Here is a 19072-nt window from a genome sequence, read left to right as displayed (position 1 = left end):
GGCATGACCCCACTGCACTTTTGACTTATTGTGGTGCCCCTTCCAAATCTCTGCACTATGTACTACCTCCACTCCTCTGGCCACTGCCATATTGTGGGTTGCAGCTCCACCCTCACTGCCCTGCTCGCCCCCGTCCTCCTGTCTCGACTACTTTCTCCTCTCACAGGCTTCACCTCTTCATAGGGATAGACTTCGTAGCCATGATGATGGAGGCATGCATAGCTGCGGTAGGTCTCTCTTTAAACTAACCAAAGGTGCGAAGGCTTCAATCTTTTTCTCACAATCTTTCTTTCACTTGGATCTTCGGGTGCAAGAGCGGGCTGGTTCACAGCACATCAGGTATCTCAACACCTCGAGAGGTTTTCTTTATTTTGCAAGCACCAGTTAGCGAAACAAAAATCAATTCTTCCATCACTTAGAGCATGAATTCAACACTAATTGCAACAAATGAGATGAAAAAGCAGAGACACAGGCGGTCTCAACCTCTGAAATCTGCCTGCTGAAGATGGAAGACACACACAGTTCATTAAATACGAGAGGAACCTGCTCCTTTGTCAACAAGTGTGTAGGTGTGACTCATCTCATCTGGTGAGGTTGCGATTCCCTCACGTAAGTTTGTGTGAAGCACTTTTATCTGAGTGCCGAAGAAGCAATGGCATTGGCTGGGAGAGAAGTGCGGACAAGTAGATAACTAAAGCAGATGGGAGATGAATAAAAATGAAGAGAGTTGTGAAGGTCTGGTGCCAATGAGACAGCGGTTGAACCCCGTCCTTGAAGTCAGGCCTGCTGTGGATATGCAGTGGTTGACGGACGCTAAACAGTTCACATCATGACCGTTTTGCGAATATATAAGTAATACTTGGAGATTTTGAGAAGAAACAGTGACATCAAGTGGTTACATTTTAGATTGCAGTGTTCCTTCTCTTACCCTCCCTCTCACAAGCCTAACGGTGAACTACAGTGGCCTGCGCATACAAACCTTGATACCTCGTCCACTTTCTTCTTCGTTGGTTTGTTTGAGGATGTATTCATTCCAGCTGCCTAGCAGCTGGATTGTCCACACCAGGCTTCCTTAGATATATGGCGGTGCGAGTTAGCAGCTAACTTGTAGCAAGAGCTTTGATCTATGTATTTTCTTACATATAAATGGTTTTTATTGTACTGCGAGTATAGATTTTTATTGAAATGTATTTACAGGTAGTATATTAAGCTTTTACCAATATAAAAACTGTAAATAATACCACATTTTACAAACTGGACCTTTAATGTGGAAACTTGGTGTCACAGCTGTAAGATTTGTTCTGCTGCCTGTGCTCTGCAAGAATTTAGTTTTGTACTCTTTGTGTGCGTGTCTGTGTGTGTGTATAAAGTCTTCTGCATAAAGGGGAAAACAGGTCTGCTTGATCAAAGAGAAAGGTGTATAAGATTCCTCTTACATTTTAAGAGTGTTTGCCTTGTGAACCCAGATTGGAAGCTGATGTCAGAGCTGCTGAGCGATGATGTTACTTTGAGCTCTTACACCTAAGATGGTTCCTGCCCATTTCAGGTTTTGTATGTGAGGAGACAGATTTTATATCCTATTCTAAATTTTACAACAGGGCAGGTCAGGAACGCTAATACAGGAGAAGTGTTATCTCTTACAAATTCCAGTCAGCTAGTGGGGTTACCATAGTAAGAACAAATTTTGGTAGGGAATGTGTACAACCCAGCGACGGTGCAGTGCCAGTAGTAAGCGTATAAACAAAGCTGTTTGCTAGTTTTGGATGCACTCTATGGTGGTAAAAATGAAAACACAACCACAACGGAAATCGACATACTGTGGAAAGCCACAGTGTTCTAAACCAACTGCAGGATAAACTGAATGACGGTGAAGTGGAATTCCCAATAACTTCACTGATTTTATGCCCATGGTTCTGTTGATTCTAACAGTCTTGGTCTCGATATGGTCTGTCAAGGTCTTGGTCTTGGTTAAAGCGGAGTTCACTAGCTCACTACAGCCTGAGCATGCGCTAGTGGCAGTTCATTAGAATACAACCACATGTCCGAATACATTTAGATTCAGAAGGGAATCTTGTTGCTAAAAGCTCTGAACACCATGGAACTATGAAGAGCTGCTCAGCACAGGCAGGGTCATCGTGAGTTGAGTTACATTGTTTCTAGCAGTGAACCCAACTGGCAAAGAACAAATCTGATTGCCTTGCTGTGACTCACAAAAGGATTGTCTACTCACTTTCCCACAGCTTTTTGCTTGTTTATTTCCACTCCCCGTCCCTTCCGCACAGATATGTGAAACAGGTGACACAGCAATGAAATAAGGATTTTTTTTTTTTTTATGGAAAAATTCCATGTTGCATCAGGGTATGTTTATCAGTCTGGTGTTGAGTTGATGCTGGTTGGTTTCTCTCTCAGACAAACGGTTCAACAGTTAGACAGGCTTTGCTGCTATAAAGCATTACATCACACTGAGTCACTGTGGAGACTCAGCTGTGACCAAATATGGACTGAACCTGAAAGGGAGCAGCCAAAAAAACTAAACAAAACAGAAAAAAAAAAAATACAAAAGCTGGTGATGTGGATTTATTCCTTGAACCAGTTCTGCTATACTTCGGTGTGTGTTTGAGTTTTTAAATTTTATCCTATACAAGTTTCAAGGAAAAGGCAGATGTTTCCATATAACCCGATAAAACATGATTCAATCATGCAGCAGCTTCTGCAAGTTGTGTGTGTACAAATGTGTTTAGTCACGGATCATTACCGCGGGCCGTGTGTGTGTGTGTGTGTGTGTGTGTGTGTGTGTGTGTGTGTGTGTGTGTGTGTGTGTGTGTGTGTGTGTGTGTGTGTGTGTGTGTGTGTGTGTGCGCGCACGCGCGCGCATGTGTGAACTTCATTATAAATAAAATGAATGAGACTGTATGAGCACTTATGTGCTATTTTTAGCTGCTGCGTGTCCTGAATGTTAGATAATGCTCCCTGAAGAGTTATCCCACTTTCACTAGAATGAGTCCAGGACGTGTGCGTGCCCGCACACACACACACACACACACACACACACACACACACACACACACACACACACACACAGCCATGGTATGTTTTTGAATTCAAGACTGTAGATTCATAAAAGTGTCTGGATATTACATAATATATGTGGGTGTGTCATTCTGTTCACTTTCAGTAAATTTTTTAGAAATGATTCAATTTGATAAGCTGTGACACTAGTGTCATGTGTTCATTTTTAATTGTTTGGATTGGCCTTGCTAGCTTTAAACATTTTTTCGGCCAATTTTCACGTTGACGTTCCTGCCACCCGCAGGCCCTTTCTGTGTGGAGTGTGCATGTTCTCCCTGTGCCTGTGTGGGTTTCCTCCAGGTACTCTAGCTTCCTCCCGCAGCCCAACACACGCAACTTTAGGCTAATTAAAAAACTTTAAATTGGCCACAGATGTTTGTTTCAGTGGGGCCCTGCATTAAACTGCAGACTTGTTCAGTTTATTGCAGAAACTTGCTGCAACACCGCTGTGACCCTGACAGCAGGTAAAACGGTGATAGGAAATGCATGGAAGCTAACATTCTGCAGGCTCCATATCATGAACACTTTTGAGGCCCTACAGCTCCCTCTTGTGGTTATTGGTAGAGCTCTACGTACGTCATATTTTGTCAAGAGTGTTTTATAAACCTGCCGAAACGCAAATTTAACAAACTAAAGTAGAGGCTGATAAACGTTTGGACCGAAAACGGACAGTTACAACAGTCAGAAAACAGGATGTGCTAATTGAAGCAGCGAGCAGCGATGGGCGGGACTTTGCACCTTGGGCCGTCAATCGGGCTCTGTCTTGTCCCTCTTGTTCAATCTAGTGTTGATAAAAGGTGAAACATTTAATTTTTGGGTGCGTTTTTTGTGTGTGTGTGTGTGTGTGTGTGTGTGTGTGTGTGTGTGTGTGTGTGTGTGTGTGTGTGTGTGTGTGTGTGTGTGTGTGGCCTTCCCCTTGTCTGAGAGTGTAAACGGGTAGAGATTCCAGCTAGTAAAGGTTTGAAAGTGCTGCCATTAACGGTTTTGTGGGATGAAGAGACGGAAATCAAATGAGGTTTTGTCATTTTCCCTAAAAAACGGGACAAATTGTGTCCCGGGAGAGATTTTATTTTACCCGGGACAGGTGATGAAAAAAAGAGAACACTTCTGGGAAAAACGGGACGGGTGGCAACCCTATTCTGATCCAAGGATCGACTCGGATTCAGACGTACAAAGATTGAGGCGACGACGTAATTATGCCGCGCTCCAATTCCCTGGCAGGCTGCTCCTTTGGCGACACCTACTGGAGACTTTTGAAACTGTTAAATTGTGGAAACAATCATCCATGTACAAGAAACATATATGGAAGATCAGAGGGCTTCATGTGGCCCAGGGCTGCACACTGCTCACATTTGATTTGGATCCTACACCAGATCAGATCAGATCAGATGTTTTATTATTTAAGGGGTCCTATAATGAGAAAATTACTTTTTCAGCTATTTAATGTGTCTGTTGGTGTTACTAGCATACCAACTAATACTCCTAATATGAACATTTTTTTAGATTGGGATCCTGACTTTCCTGCTGCTGCACTGAAATGAGCCGTTCACATTGTGCCCCACTTTCTAGATCACAAGTCGACCTGATTCTGATTCTCAATAGTAACACCTCTGCAGACACACTGGCTTTCTAATTTGGCCATATGTTGAAGCACCAGGCATCAGTTCAGTACAAAAAAGACTGCATGGGTCCAGACCTTGGCCGAGGAATCACAATGAAGCCTTTGGTTTATTTGCAAAAAACAAAAAAAACAAGAAAGATTTTCTTGTACTGTGCTACAACAACAGTATCATCCAAACAACGTTGTACCATGCAGTCTTTTTCTGAATTCTTCAGTTATAGCGGGACTTTGCTGGTGTTGTGTCTTCAGCAGTCTGGGATGCACTCCACAAGAATTTGCAGAGTTTCTGCGTGGAATATGTGTGCAGTGCAAACATACCAAAGCATAATGGGGATCCAGAGTAATTTTGAGGAAGGAAAAAGTCAAATCTATGCTGCTTAAAATTCTTCATAGACTATAAACTACATGTACTACAATGTATGTTGATTTTTTTTGACCACTAGATTCTGTTGTTTCTACATAAGCATCTCGACCACCAAAAACTGGAGTTGAGACACACCCATAACTATCCAATAATTAATAAAATGTCAAAGATGAGAATCGTTGATGCAGAGGGAAGGCAGTGCAAGAATTCTTGAAAAATCTGACCTTTTATTATTGGAGCAATGTGCAACGTTTTCTAACCTGCTAAACTAGAAATGATTTCGATCATAACAAGACAACTGTGTGGTTACATATATGTTCTATCCATGCAAATTAATTTGCAATATTGGCAACTTCAGTAAATAATAATCACATACAGAGACTGGTGCGTTGCAATTTTACCGTTTAAGGTGTGATTGCATTCATCCCCAGTCACAGCTGGCCCTTCGACGGCAACTGTAATTTTGTGTGCGCGTGCAAAAACGAGCCACAAGCTACTATTATTATTATTATTATTATTATCGCCCGTGTTAGAGCCCATTTGAACATTGTGCCCGTCTCCCTGTCGTATTCCTTGCAGTGTTCCTGAGGAGCCACAAGAGTCTGGAGTCTGTTGATCCTCAGTTCACGATGAGGAGAAAGATGGAGCAGCTGAGGGAGGAGCTGGAGCTCATGGAGCATCTCAAAGAGGTACAGTGGTGAACTCCTGCATTCCTCTGGAGGGCAAATGAGTGCAGGATACGGATGAGTCGGTCATCGCTGCAGTGGCTGCATTGCTTCTTCATTCATTCATTACTTTTCCATACCTGCTTGTCCTGCACTCAGGGGAGTCTTTGGCCAGGTTGCCAGTTTATCACAGGGCCTGTCGTGTTTCGTTCTGGGGAAAATTCAGTTGACAGGTTGTTTTGAACAGTGGTTCAAAAGTCGTTTTTTTTTTTCCATTAACCTCAAGAGCTGTATTGTTTGTTTTTGTTTTTCCTTCCCCAGAGCATTGAGAGCAGGTTGAAAGTTGTGCTTCCTGAGGACCTTGGGTCGTCGCTAATGGACGGCGTCGTGCTGTGTCACCTGGCCAATCACATTCGCCCGCGCTCCGTCGCCAGCATCCATGTTCCCTCACCTGCTGTGGTATAATTCAGACCGCTCCGTCATACGACTCCTGATTCTCAGTACTGCAAATCATTTTTGTACTTACTCTACTTTCGATAAATGGTAAATGGACTGCACTTATATAGCAGTACCTTCACGGTACCCCAAAGCGTTTACACACATTCATACACCAATGGGTGGCTGCTGCCATGCAAGGCACTGCCTCGCCCCATTGGGAGCAATTTAGGGTTGAGTGTCTTGCCGAAGGAGCGGGATTTGAACCGCCAACCTTTCGGTCATTGGACAACCTGCTCTACCTCCTGAGCCACAGTCGCCCCCAGATAAAGGAATACAAATAATCCGAGGTCTTATTCATTTATACATTTTTTTTTTTTTTTGTTTAACTGTACTTTTTCTGAACTTAGACGATTGAAAGAAAGTGAAGATACGTGATCATGTTACTAGTGTTTGACTCATAAAAATTTAAATCTCTCTTTGTGTTCCTCTGGTGTTTCAGCCCAAGCTAAGCATGGCCAAGTGTCGTAGGAATGTGGAAAACTTCCTGGATGCTTGCAGGAAAATCGGTGTGCCAGAGGTAAGAGGTGCCGCCTCACACTAATAACCCCTCTCCCCTTCCCCTCCCCGTCCCCCCTCCCCCTCGTCCATCATGCTCTGACAAGCATAGTTGCCTCTCTGAACTGGGTCGTTTTCAAGTTTCCGCTCATGTCTTTTCCAAAACCTTGCCTGCCTCACGAAATAAAGCAAAGCATTTTGCGTAGTTTGCGAAAACTGTCATTAGAATAATTGATTCTGACCCTAAATGTATAATTAATTAAATCATAATTGAGAAGCCTTAACGCAAAATAACTCTAAAAACATCGTGCTTGAAACTTACCTGGTATTTACAGAGTTTAAATGTTTTTTGTTGTTGTTTTTTTGTTGTTTTTTAGCCAAATCAAGATGTAGGCTATTCAGTTTCCAATGGGGAACCTCACAGTAAAGGCCTACTATTAAAAGAGCAACCACAGAAACTATCAATCTGCAGTTCAACAGAAAAAGAATGCTGCTGAACAGCCTGATTACTGCTTGCTGTGTTTTGCTCTTCAAGCAGCTGGTGAAAGATTTAATTAAATAATTAATAAAATTTAAATTTAATATACAGCCTTGATGGTTCAAAATTACACTGTCCTTTCCACAGAACTCCATAGCTCAATAAGGACCAAATTTATGGCCTAAGCCGATCCTTAAGTCTTAATGATGTCAAAAAGGCAACAGTCTTTTTTACATAAAAATAAAAAAAACAAAAAGCTATTGGACGGATCCGCAAAGCAATTTCCCGGCTTTTGCAGTAGAAAACCTTTGCAAATACCCATGTTTAGGTAAAAAGCGGTGGAAAATGCAAAAAAAAAATAGAAATCTTTCTTATTGTTTAAAACAAAAATATTGTTATTAATTTGGCAAATAAAAAAATAGCCAGTTCACTATATTTCAGCTTTAAAAGTGTAATTTCAGTTAAAATGCTTCTACAAATTGATGTATAAGAAAAACATAAAAATATAGTTTTGGTCATGACCAGTGCAGTTAATTTATGGCATAAACCTCACATTGGTGGTATAATTTTTGCTGCACATACAAGGGAAATTGTCAGTGCCTCTTCTTCTTTCTCATGTCTGACTGGGAATCTAACTTGATTCCAGTGTGGACCCACACATAAAACTCTTCCATAAAGCCTCATATGACTTGGTGGAAAAACACCATGCTTTTATTTTCTAATCAGATACTGAATACTAATCATTGAGTTGATTGATTTTAATGCCAGTCATGTCAGGAGTGGTTAGTAGTGCATGATTAAACTAGAATAACCCTGCAGTGGCAACCTGCTATCAAGGCAATATGTAAATATGTAAATCGAGATTGAACCTGAAAACAATTCCAGTTCACAAGAGAAACTTCTCGGAAACACATTTTGAGCAACACTCTCTGGCTTCAGCTTGGCTGACTGCCAGTTCAACCTTTTCAAAGGAGCTGCGCGTGTTCGTCAAAAAGCCTCAATTTCCGTGAAGGAAATGTAGGTTTGTTGAAGAATACTGATCACTCTAAACCAGATCTGGGATTAACACGGACTATTCCAAGATCTCAAAATATTTTCTTAAAAAACATTCCACTTTCAAATTAATTTTCATTGCTCATTATAAAATAACCAAAAATCCAATTCTCTTTTTTTTGGTCTTGATGCTACTTGACCTCTGACCTTTTTTGCCCCAGCACTGGTTTAATGTTCCTCCTCCTTCTTTTAAAGCAGTTGTTGGCTCTGAGTCATTGCCGCTGTCATTGCTGCTTGTAGCTTCCAGCTTCTGCCTTCCCGACAGCTGAACCCAACAACAGCTTCGCTGTGTGCTGTGTTTGCATCGTGTATGTCAGTGCGTGAGTGAGCACTTCTTTTTTTTTTTTCTTTTTGTATAAGTGACTTTTTCTCCAAGGAAAATTTATCAAAGCCTGATTTTTAGTAACAGCCACAGTAGGAAAGTGAAGAGGAAGGTGCAATTTACTTTTTTATTTATTTATTTTAAATCAAACTTACATGCGGAACACATTGAAAAGCTTTATTAGACTGTTGCAGCCATTTGTTCAGGGCCATACAAACAAGTGTGGTTACCAAAATTGTGTTTTTCATCAGCTCATGTGCCGGTAGAGGGCAAATGCACACAAGACTATAAAGGCACAAAGACACACAAGAATGAAAAGATGCATTTCACTTTTTTTATGTTGATTGACAGAAATATTTGATGATTTTGTTTGTATACAAAATGTGTGTACTCACAGAATACACCGATAGACAAACATTTCACTTTCTCACTGGCGGTGTCTACAAATTAAAACACTTTTTTCCCCCCTTGCTGATTTTAGGGACTATTCAGGGAGAATTGCTGTAATCACTCGTTTCCCGTTGTCCTTATTTTTTATTTTATATATTACATGACAATGACTACAGGCAGTATGGCAATAGGCAAATTTGAATTTGTTTTTTTACCAGGGGGAGGTGTGTGGTAAAATTAGAGTGGTGCAGAGAGAGAGAGAGAGAGAGAGAGAGAGAGAGAGAGAGAGAGAGAGAGAGAGAGAGAGAGAGAGAGAGAGAGAGAGAGAGAGAGAGAGAGAGAGAGAGAGAGAGAGAGAGAGAGAGAGAGAGAGAGAGAGAGAGAGAGAGAGAGAGAGAGAGAGAGAGAGATCAGGGCAGTCAGTGGATGTCGAGCTGCTGTGAGCGCTGCAGCCAAAGTTCCGCTCTACCACCTCCAGCTTCTCCGAGTGCTAACTAAAGTGCTAATGTGCATCTCCACCGTCAAGATCAGCATATGGTTGCGGTCACATGTTCTGTGATTGTGGGATTTCAGGTCCAACAGACACCTTCAGTCGGCCCTGGGGTGTGATGGTGCACAACTGATACACACCCCAGTGTTTCAGTACAATATCAGGGGACAAAAAAAATTTCAAATACTTCAGTAAACAACCTTTTTTTTTTTGATTGACATTTTTGTCTCATACAAAATAAAATGAAAAAAGGTTGAAGTTAACAAAAGTAGAGGGCAAGTCTGCTCAGATTTCTTAATGGGCCCTATTTTGAAAAACTAACTTTTAAGGACAACCATAACCTGCAACCTTGCAAGTGGAGTCTTTTTAAATAAGTTAGTGCTGAGATGGTCCAATACAAATACGTGCACCATTACACCTCGGGTATTTACGGCATTGCAATGCAATCACATGGGACATATTTTAATGCCGACCATAACGGAGGCCTTGACAAATGCTCATAGGAAGTGGCTGAACTTACCTTGGTGTAATCTAGAAGCAACCAGTTTGACCATAATGAAAAGCACAAAAGAATAATTAATTTCTGATGAACTCTCATTTTGGCCTAAAATGAGATGTGTTGTTGATATGTTATTGGCTAAATAACATATATATAACATATACACACTATGTTTGTATGTATGTATGTGTATATATATATATATGTATATACTGTATATATGTATGTATATATATATATATATGTGTACATATGTGTATATGTATATACATATATATATGTACATATATGTGTATATGTATATATATGTACATATATATATATATATATATATACATGTGTGTGTATATATATATACATATACATATATATGTATATGTATATGTATATATATATATATATATATATATATATATATATATATATATACATATATATGTATATATATGTAATTGTATATATATATATATATATATGTGTGTGTATATATATGTGTATATACATACATATATGTGTATATGTATGTATATATGTATAAATATTTTCCTTATTTGTTTTGTATTAGTATTCTATCTTTTTAGGTTGTTTTTTTTTAGTCTCGTCTAGAAGTTGAGCATTCATATCCTCTTATCCGAGTGTTTTTGATCTCTCTCAGTTGAAGTTATTCCGAATCTGCGATGCTTTTTTTTTTTTGGAGCGACGAGTTGAACTTTGACTCTCATCCATGCTGACGCTTGCTGGTTGTTGCCCCAGCCTGTGTGTGGTGGTTAGATTTCTAGTCCAAACGGCAGCGCTTTACCGATCATGCTTCCATAAGCTAATCCGCTGATAGAGCCGCCTGTGCTGAGCTCATGGCTTGCTCCGGAACCTTGCCGGCTGCCTCTAGTGTTGCCTTGCTGTTGCTGTGCTGTTGGCTAACTGCGATGGCTCTCCCATCAGTCACCCTGGTCTGCTTACTGGGACAGGAGACGCAACTCTTCTTCATCCCTCTCAGTAAACAGTCCTCCTCGCTGACATGACTGTCACTCCCACTCGTTCCCATCCAACACTCCTGCCTATGACCTTTGACCTATATGTTCATTGGTTAACCTGCTGCCTTTTCCTTCTCTTTTTTACTTTCCGGCTGGATCGCAACATATCCTCCAACTATGTATCTTGTTATTTTTATGCCCATTTTATACATGGTTTGTGCATTTTTTCCAACTCCCTGTCCTCTTCTCCTCATCCCACGTTTCCCTCTTAATATTTTCTTCATCTGCATCATGTGTCTCCGTCATCTCACGTCTTTTCTCCTTTGGTTTTGCTTCTGTACAAACTCTTCCTTCTGTCTTTGCTCGAATACTCTCAATAACTTACCTCACCCCTTTGCATCCGACTCTATCCCACCTTACATTCCCTCTTCTTTTATACTCCCCTTGTTTTGTTTTTTTTGTCTCCCTGGGACACCAGTCTTCCCTCTGTTCCCCCTATGACATCATCCAGTGCCGCCTACAGCCAGTTTATGCCACCGTTCAGGTGCTGGTTGCCTTGGATTCAGCCTCTCTGGACAGGAAGCAGCGAGAGACAGTTTCGACTTCAAACGCCGCCTCCTCGAGGGGCTCGAAGTGCCGCTCGCTGGTGTCCGTTACCACTCAAACCCCGCCCCCCGCGTGGCAAATCTGGGACCTCATTGGCTCAAGTCTGCTTCACATCCTTTGCCTAACTCTGCTCTTTGTGGCCTATAGCTGGATTGAACTAACATAAGACGACTACTGCCTGTCCATCTGTCACCTCCTAGTCCCGCCCTCTTTCTCTCAGACTAGAATCTTTTTCTTCTTTTTTTTTGCTGCATTTAGGCATTTATCGGAAAAATAGTGCACAGAAATCACTCATGAGGCTGGCCACAAACACACAGAGACAATCTTAACCCCAGTATTAACCCAATTTGCCCCTGGGTCCTGCACTTGCTCATAAATGCAATGTCAGTAAGGGTTGCTTTGTTTTTTTAATTGCTGTGACAAGAGTCAAAGTCTCCCTGATTTTGAATTATCACAATTTCCAAGCCCTAGATTTCTTCAATGGAAGCCTGTAATAGCCAATGAGAGAACAGGTACCACAAAGCATTAGAAAACTAGATGTTGACTACTTCTATAGCGTTGGAAAACATCTTATGAGCCAAAGCTTCATCTGTTTTCTGAATCCACCATCCACCATCCATCATTATTGTTGAATATCAAACAAGCCAGAACAGCCAGCTGGCAGCGTTTATGGTTAGTTTTTTTTTATTTTATTATCATTATCATTATTATTATTATTATTATTATTATTATTATTATTATTATTATTGATAACAGAGCTAATCTCTCAAGTCTCTGTGAGATGTGGTATAATCATTACCACTGTGTGATCTCACATCCTGGATTCTAATCTTAAAAAAAAAAAGATTAAAATACTCATTATCATGTGTGTGGTTTCCCATGTCTCTCATGGCCAGCCTCATCAGGACAAGTCCAAAAGTAGAAACATTTGTCAAACGCTTTTATTTTAATGTTTGACAACAGAAAAGATCCACCTCAACCTTCTGATTTCAAAAAACATATTTTCGCAAATGTATAATTCAAAATAACGCACCATAATTTGCTGTCAGTTTTGTACTGCGATCCCGAGCCCGTATTTAATAGTTATGGATCGTATCGCGTCTTTGACTGACAATATAGTGGACTTGAGCAACAGATTCCTATTTGGTAAACACGCATAACATGAAACTTGTTGCCAGTGAACCTGTGAAATGTTCCACTTGGGTTTTGAAAAGCTCAACCTTTACTTTCCTTAAGAGTTTTTTGCTTCTATTGTGGGTTGTTGTAACAATGTGTTGTTGCCATTTATTTTGAAATTTGGTTTATACAAAAACAGGAAACCAATTGAAGTTAATGCAGGTCTAATATATATACGCAAGAGAATTAGGGCCACAAGAAGATAAAAATATATAACAGGAAGGAGATTTTTAAGGCATTTTGAGTTTTAAGTTGAAAATTTTGTGAGTAAAGTCAAAATTACGTGAAAAAAGTCTGCGTAAAAAAGACAATTTCGTGAATAAAGTCGAAATTTCGTGCATAAAATCGACGATTAAAAAAAAGACCAAATTTTGTGAATAAAGTTGACGCAAATAAAGTGGACATTGGCGAGTAGACTGTATGGATGGTGGATTAACCCAGTTACCCACAGTTAAAAGTAAACTGCCAAAAACGGGTGTATCCCACAAGGTTCACCCACAGTAATCAGGAAACTGGCGAATTTCTGAAGTACTCCACTAGGCTTGTGCGCAGAGCCTTTCAACTTTTCTCTCGACATTTTGACTGCACATTGACATTAATTGCAAAATTTCGATATCATTCACGAAATTTCATCCTTTTTTTACGTCAACTTTTTTCTTGAAATTTCAACTTTAGTCTTGAAATTGGAAACTTAAAAAATAAAATAAATAAATAAATAAATCCCAATTTTTTTTTTCTCTTCTGGTGGCCCTGATCCTCTTCCATAAACATAACCATTGTTCCTGCATCATCCTCAGTTCACACAACCAGCTGTCACATTGGTTTGCAACACCGTTGGATTGAATGTTTCGGAATCACAAAGATTAGAATATAGCAGAATTTGCTATTTTCTTAGTAATTATCTGAATGTCACTTAAGTTGCACATTCATGAATAATGATGACGCTTCTTTATAGTGGTGCATTTGCATGTAGTCAGAGTGGGACACATCATTTTTTGAAGAAAAAAAAAAAAAAAAAAAGGATGTTCAGCAGAACTCAAATTATTATTATTATTATTGAAGCAGAAGATAAAAAACGAGTTCTTTGCCTCGCAGCATCATCATCAGCTCCAGCTGTCATGTTTCCGACCCCAAACCCTCACACATCTCCCAGTCCGCCAGTTGAGCGGCTGTGTCCGCCGAAGGAACACGTGTGTAGCGTGTTCACGTGGACCGGGCACAGTGGAGTTATCTTCACTCTGATCACAGTCAGTGTACAAGTTCTTTAGACGCTTTGATGTCTGTGACGCCGCGTGGCTGACGTCCACTCGGCCTTCAGCGCTTCCTGACCCCTGTTCACTGGTGGAGTGTAGATAGAGTTCTATTGCTTTATTTTGTTGCGTGCCAGTGGTTTTTAGCTTGTACTACCCGAAATATCCATTTGAACAACATTAACGTGGTAATGTTGTTTATCGGATAAATCCCGTTTTTTTTTTTTCACTTCAACGGGGGATTTCTTGCTTTCAAGTTTAGTCGTGCACATGCAGATATTTTGCCTTTATATATACAGTGTATATACTTTCTTTCACGAGACCCACAGCTCCGTCTCGTTTGGTTCTTAATTCCATTCATTTGAAAGGTTGAGGTTTATAGTGTGCGGTTGAAGAGAGTGACAGCGGCGCCACATCAGGCTGCAGGGACGCAGAGCTTTGAATGAAATTCCGGCAAAGAACATTTTATTGTGGATGTTTTTTTTTGTTTGTTTTTTTTTAAGTTTTGGGTGAAAACAATCAGTTCAGCACTGAAGCTTCCATCCGCTCCAGTTGTGGACGACCTGGTGGTCGCTGTTTAACTGGCACTATTTGCTGAGAAGACTTCTAAGGTTTTGATCTTCTCTTCGATCATATTGTTTTCCAGAGAGGCGAAGAAAAATAGATGATACAATCATGTGCTATATGTTTACTGGTGGTTTTGCACCGAGAGGGGAGGCAAATGTATTTTCATAGGCGTTATATTCTAGAATGTGTGCGATGCGTGAGCACAGTAGTACCCCTGATGGCGGGAAACAACCAACTGAAGCCATATACCACATTTACTATTTAACAGATGCAAATTTGGGTTGGGGTTGGGGGTGGGAGGCTGGGGGGGGTAGAACAAAGCTTTATGTTATATTGTTATTATAGTATCAGCAGCTGAATATGAGAGTTTTGAAGTATATTGACTGAAATCACTGAATTCTGATGTGGAGAGACACTGAAGGGCTACTGATGCCACATGAATGGAAGTCATTCTGTACCTGGAGGTGTAAATTAGGGCAGATTAGATCGGAATGTTGCCCTGTTTGTACTGTTGACTCGATATATGCATATTTTCCATTCAATTCCTTTTATTTATTTCATGATAAAGTCAAAAGCACAGTGTTACTTCGTCCAGTATCTGACTATCAGAGAGACAAGAGACATGTCTTTTTATTGATGATGTGAAATGACAGTGACCATTAAAACAAAAAGTACCAACTTGACCTGCATCTCTTAAATTGTTATTTTCCGCTGCTGTGGTTTCAACACAGTACTTTTATCTATCTATCTATCTATCTATCTATCTATATATATATATATGCCTATCTATCTATCTATCTATCTATATATATATAAATGGCTGTCTATTTATCTGTCTGTCTGTCTGTCTGTCTGAAAGGTGGGGGGTGGGGGCCCAAAATTCAATGTTGGATTTGTTACGAAACCATTTTGTCCCGTTAACGCAGAGGAGAAAAATCTTTGATTGCGATATGTCCAAGTCGCAAGCTTTTATTTTGAAAGTGCAACACAAAGGTGTCACTGTCCCCCACCTCCCGACTCTGAAACCGGCAGAGGTGGAGCGACAATGGGGCCTGAAATCAACAGTCAGTCCAATTACAAGAACACTAAACTAAATGGAAGTAGCTTCCTAACTACCGGTAGTTTGATACACTTTACTTTCTCCCTCTCAGCGTTTCACTATGCTATTGTCTCAGGTGTGACTACAGACGAATGCCGGGGTGTGGCTGTGTCTTGGCGTGTCAGTGTTAGATGTCAATAATGTGTGAACGTCGTGTTGCAGCTGCTTAAGGCACGACTGGCCTAAAGCTGTCAAATAGATGCAGTGGAGTAGACAGTGCAGTATTTCCCCCTGAAATGTAGTGGAGCAGAACTATCAAGTTCTAAATGTAAATACTCAAAAGGACAAAAACAACACAAACATAAAAGTGTACCACCACATCATATAGCATAAAGTATTCAATTGTAATATCGTTTTCAGTGCTTGGTTAGTTAAGATTTTTCCTTTTCCCCTATTAGCTTATGTAACAGGTCCTGCCTTATGTATACAGTATACTGTATAGTATTTACTCAAGTATACTGGACTTTAATCTGGTTGGCTAGTTGGACAACTAAAATCCATGTGTACCGAATGCTGACTAATTAGTTCAGATGGATGACTGCGTTACTTTACTAATATTAGATTTCGTTCACACCATCAATGTGGACGTCGGCTCTGTCAGCTGATGTCGTTATTGTCAGACCGTTTACATCCAAATCATTTTTCTTTTATAATTGAAATGATGCTACACAAGTCGTTAGCCTGATAGCATAATTGCCTAAGTCATTTTTTGGCCAAATTGTGAGATCTGCCTAACTTTACCAACGTGCTTGCTAAAAAAAAAAAAAAAAACTTTTTTTCTTGTTTTCCAAAAAACATCCAAAATATGACTTAGGCAGCTATGCTGTTAGGCTAACGTAATGCCGCTTGGCTGGAGAGATGAGCGAAACAAACACAAACCAATTAAGAGAAAAACTAGTGGGTGTACACCAGACAGAGTCAGAGCGCTTTCCCAGCGTTTATGGCCAAAAGAATACGGACGCTCAGTGATTGAAATGGGTCTAAATCTCGTGTTGTTCTTCTGTCAAATCTCCCTCTGCACCTCTCGCCCTCCTTCTCGCCCTCTCCGTCCTCACTCTGTCCCGACTCTCCGCTCCCAGGACAAACTGTGTCTGCCCCACCACATCCTGGAGGAGAAGGGCCTCGTCAAGGTGAGCGTCACCGTGCACGCCCTGGTGGAGGTGCCCTCGTCCAGGATCGCCCCGCTCACGTGAGCGCCCGCCCGCCCGCCGGGCCGACGCGCCGCCTTGATTTGAACGCCCCCCCCCCACACACACACACACACATACACACACTACGGCACAAACACCGCTTTTTTCATACGTCTCAGCGTTTTTGTGTTGTTGTTTTATTTTATCATCATTTGAAAGGATTGCAGACGGTGTGAGCGGGAACAGCGTGCGTGCGAGTTGTGGTCGGGTCAAGGCAACGGGTCAGTGGACACTTTAATTTGGTAAAGACAGGGAAGATTCAATTCGTTTTTATAATGTTGTTTTTTTCTTTTATTTTTTAGATTCACCACAAGTATTAGGCGTTTTAGGCTTTGCAGATTTTAAAAAGCTAAAAAAAAAAAAAAAAAAAAGCAACAATGACAAGAATGTTTTGTTCTGTTTTGACCAGAAGATAGATAATATAATATAAAAGTGATATAATATAACAGCTCCAGTGGTGAAAGCATAAACGCAGCTTTGTTGTTGATATTCCAGACCATTGACTATAAATACAGATGGATAACATTAGTTGTTTGTTTTTTTATGGTCTTTCAAACTGATTTGAATGCAATGAAATGTAGGGCGCACTTGTAAAAGTGACGGCTGACCTCTGAAATTGTTACTAGCAGAGGTGCGGAGATCAAATGCTGGGTCAAATGATGTGAAACTGTGGAGTCACAATCATGTAGCAACAGAGAGGATCACAAAGAGTATTAAAAAAAGTTTTAAAAAAAGTTTAAATTCAAATTTTAATATTTATTTTCCTGTTGTTTTGCAAGCCCGAAAATGGCCTGTTTTAATATCAGAATGTGATCAGTTTGATTCGTTCTTCTATTTCCAAATCTGTGTGGGCGTGACTATTTAAACTATGCACAGGGTTTTATTCATCCAGCAGGAAATTCAGCTTTACACAAAACCCCGCCAACGTCATGACACAGGTGTTAGGACACTGTGGATCACTTTAAAACAAGAGACCTGCTAATCAATGATAATGATAATGATTGAAAAATTATATGTTTGCCATTCAGCCAAGCAGAGCTGACCAGTGCTGCTGCTGCTGATTGGTGGTCTCGTAAAAGGGAAGATTCTTTGGAATTGTAGCTGAATGGCGTCAGTTGGAAGAGCAGTTGCTCAGCTTTTTGCACAAAAGAACAAACATGCCACGCGTGGCGTTTTCCCCCCAGCACTAAATCCATCTTTATTTATGTCAATGGTCAAGACTTACTTAAACTGAAGCACTGTGAGATAATGATTTTTTTTTTTAACATTATAATAAAGTTGCCAAAATTCACTTCTTTTTATGATAACAACCCATTTTTAATGAGGTTATTGTAAGTTGACTTACAAAAAGTTGTTTTTTCCCCTTGAACTAAAGTTATTTTGTTTTGTATTATTTCTACATGTACAATGTACAGTATAGTTTTTGTTGTGAAAACTTTGACCTTACAAAACAGAGAGTCTTTTTTCTTTATTAGTGACCCGAACACTGGAAAAAGAGAGGGAAACAAAAACGATCGTGCATATTATTATTATTTGAAGTCGGATTTGGAGTTGCTGAAATGAGCTCAGTCTGGACTTCCCTCAGGTCTTTAACGACACCTGCTGAAATCATGCCATTCATCGGAAGGTTGTTTTCATACTAAGATTCGGGTGGTGCGACTGTATGAACTTTGCTTTCGTTTTTTTTTTTTTTTTTCTATTCTTGTCGTAAAGGGAGAACAACTTTTAACCACAATTTGTATTTGAGTATAAAAAAAAATAGCTATAATATCAAGAAAAGTTAAGATGAGATGTTGTGTACATTCGATGGAAATATCTCAAAAAAAAAAAATATTTTCTCTAATATATTTTCGGTATAATTTGTACGTTTTCTAAAGGTTTTGCTGGTGACGTTCAGCGGCGCTCTTTGCAATAACGCGCTCCTTGGGGAGGAACTTTCTGTCTGTACACTCGTGTTTGGGAGCCTTTCCTTCCCGGTGCTTCTCACGTCTGTGGCAGAAAAACACAAAGTGAACGACTGTAACACTCCACGCGCTGTCACTGACAACTGACGAAATCCTTTTCACCCCAACGCTTCCGCGTAAACGCAGCAGAGGCGGAGTCTGTTCCTTGTTCCTGTAAATAATAACCTATCGACAGGCAACAGATTACTATAATTATAATTATTATTGTTATTTTTGCTTCAGGATTGGGATAAAGTGGGGGTCAGTCTGTAAGAATTCAATTCCGTGCGTCTTAAAGTCTCAGTTTCTCAATTGTTTTTTTTTGG

General features: G+C 40.2%; 1 protein-coding gene across 7 annotated transcripts in view; it reads left to right on the top strand.

The window, feature by feature from the left end:
- The window catches only part of lrch1 (leucine-rich repeats and calponin homology (CH) domain containing 1), a 58197-nt gene extending 39557 nt beyond the window's left edge, over positions 1–18640 (top strand). For 2 of the 7 annotated variants that reach the window (XM_076030783.1, XM_076030784.1), the window contains exons 15-19: positions 105–227; positions 5634–5743; positions 6041–6178; positions 6657–6734; positions 16693–18640. In XM_076030783.1, coding sequence (XP_075886898.1) covers positions 105–227; positions 5634–5743; positions 6041–6178; positions 6657–6734; positions 16693–16806 — 563 coding nt within the window. In that variant the 3' untranslated portion in view covers positions 16807–18640. Of the gene's footprint in view, positions 1–104; positions 228–5633; positions 5744–6040; positions 6179–6656; positions 6735–11393; positions 16508–16692 lie in introns of those variants that run through there. The other 5 variants (XM_076030780.1, XM_076030781.1, XM_076030782.1 and 2 more) reach the window with 3 other exon arrangements.
- The last annotated feature ends 432 nt before the right edge of the window (positions 18641–19072 follow it).

The sequence above is a fragment of the Nelusetta ayraudi genome, unplaced genomic scaffold (assembly GCF_046127955.1).
Source record: "Nelusetta ayraudi isolate G7.1 ecotype Tasmania unplaced genomic scaffold, CSIRO-AGI_Nayr_v1 ptg000031l, whole genome shotgun sequence".
NCBI classification, from domain to species: domain Eukaryota; kingdom Metazoa; phylum Chordata; class Actinopteri; order Tetraodontiformes; family Monacanthidae; genus Nelusetta; species Nelusetta ayraudi.
The sequence above is the reverse complement of the archived record's forward strand: the minus strand, read 5'-3'. Positions and strand labels throughout refer to the sequence as shown.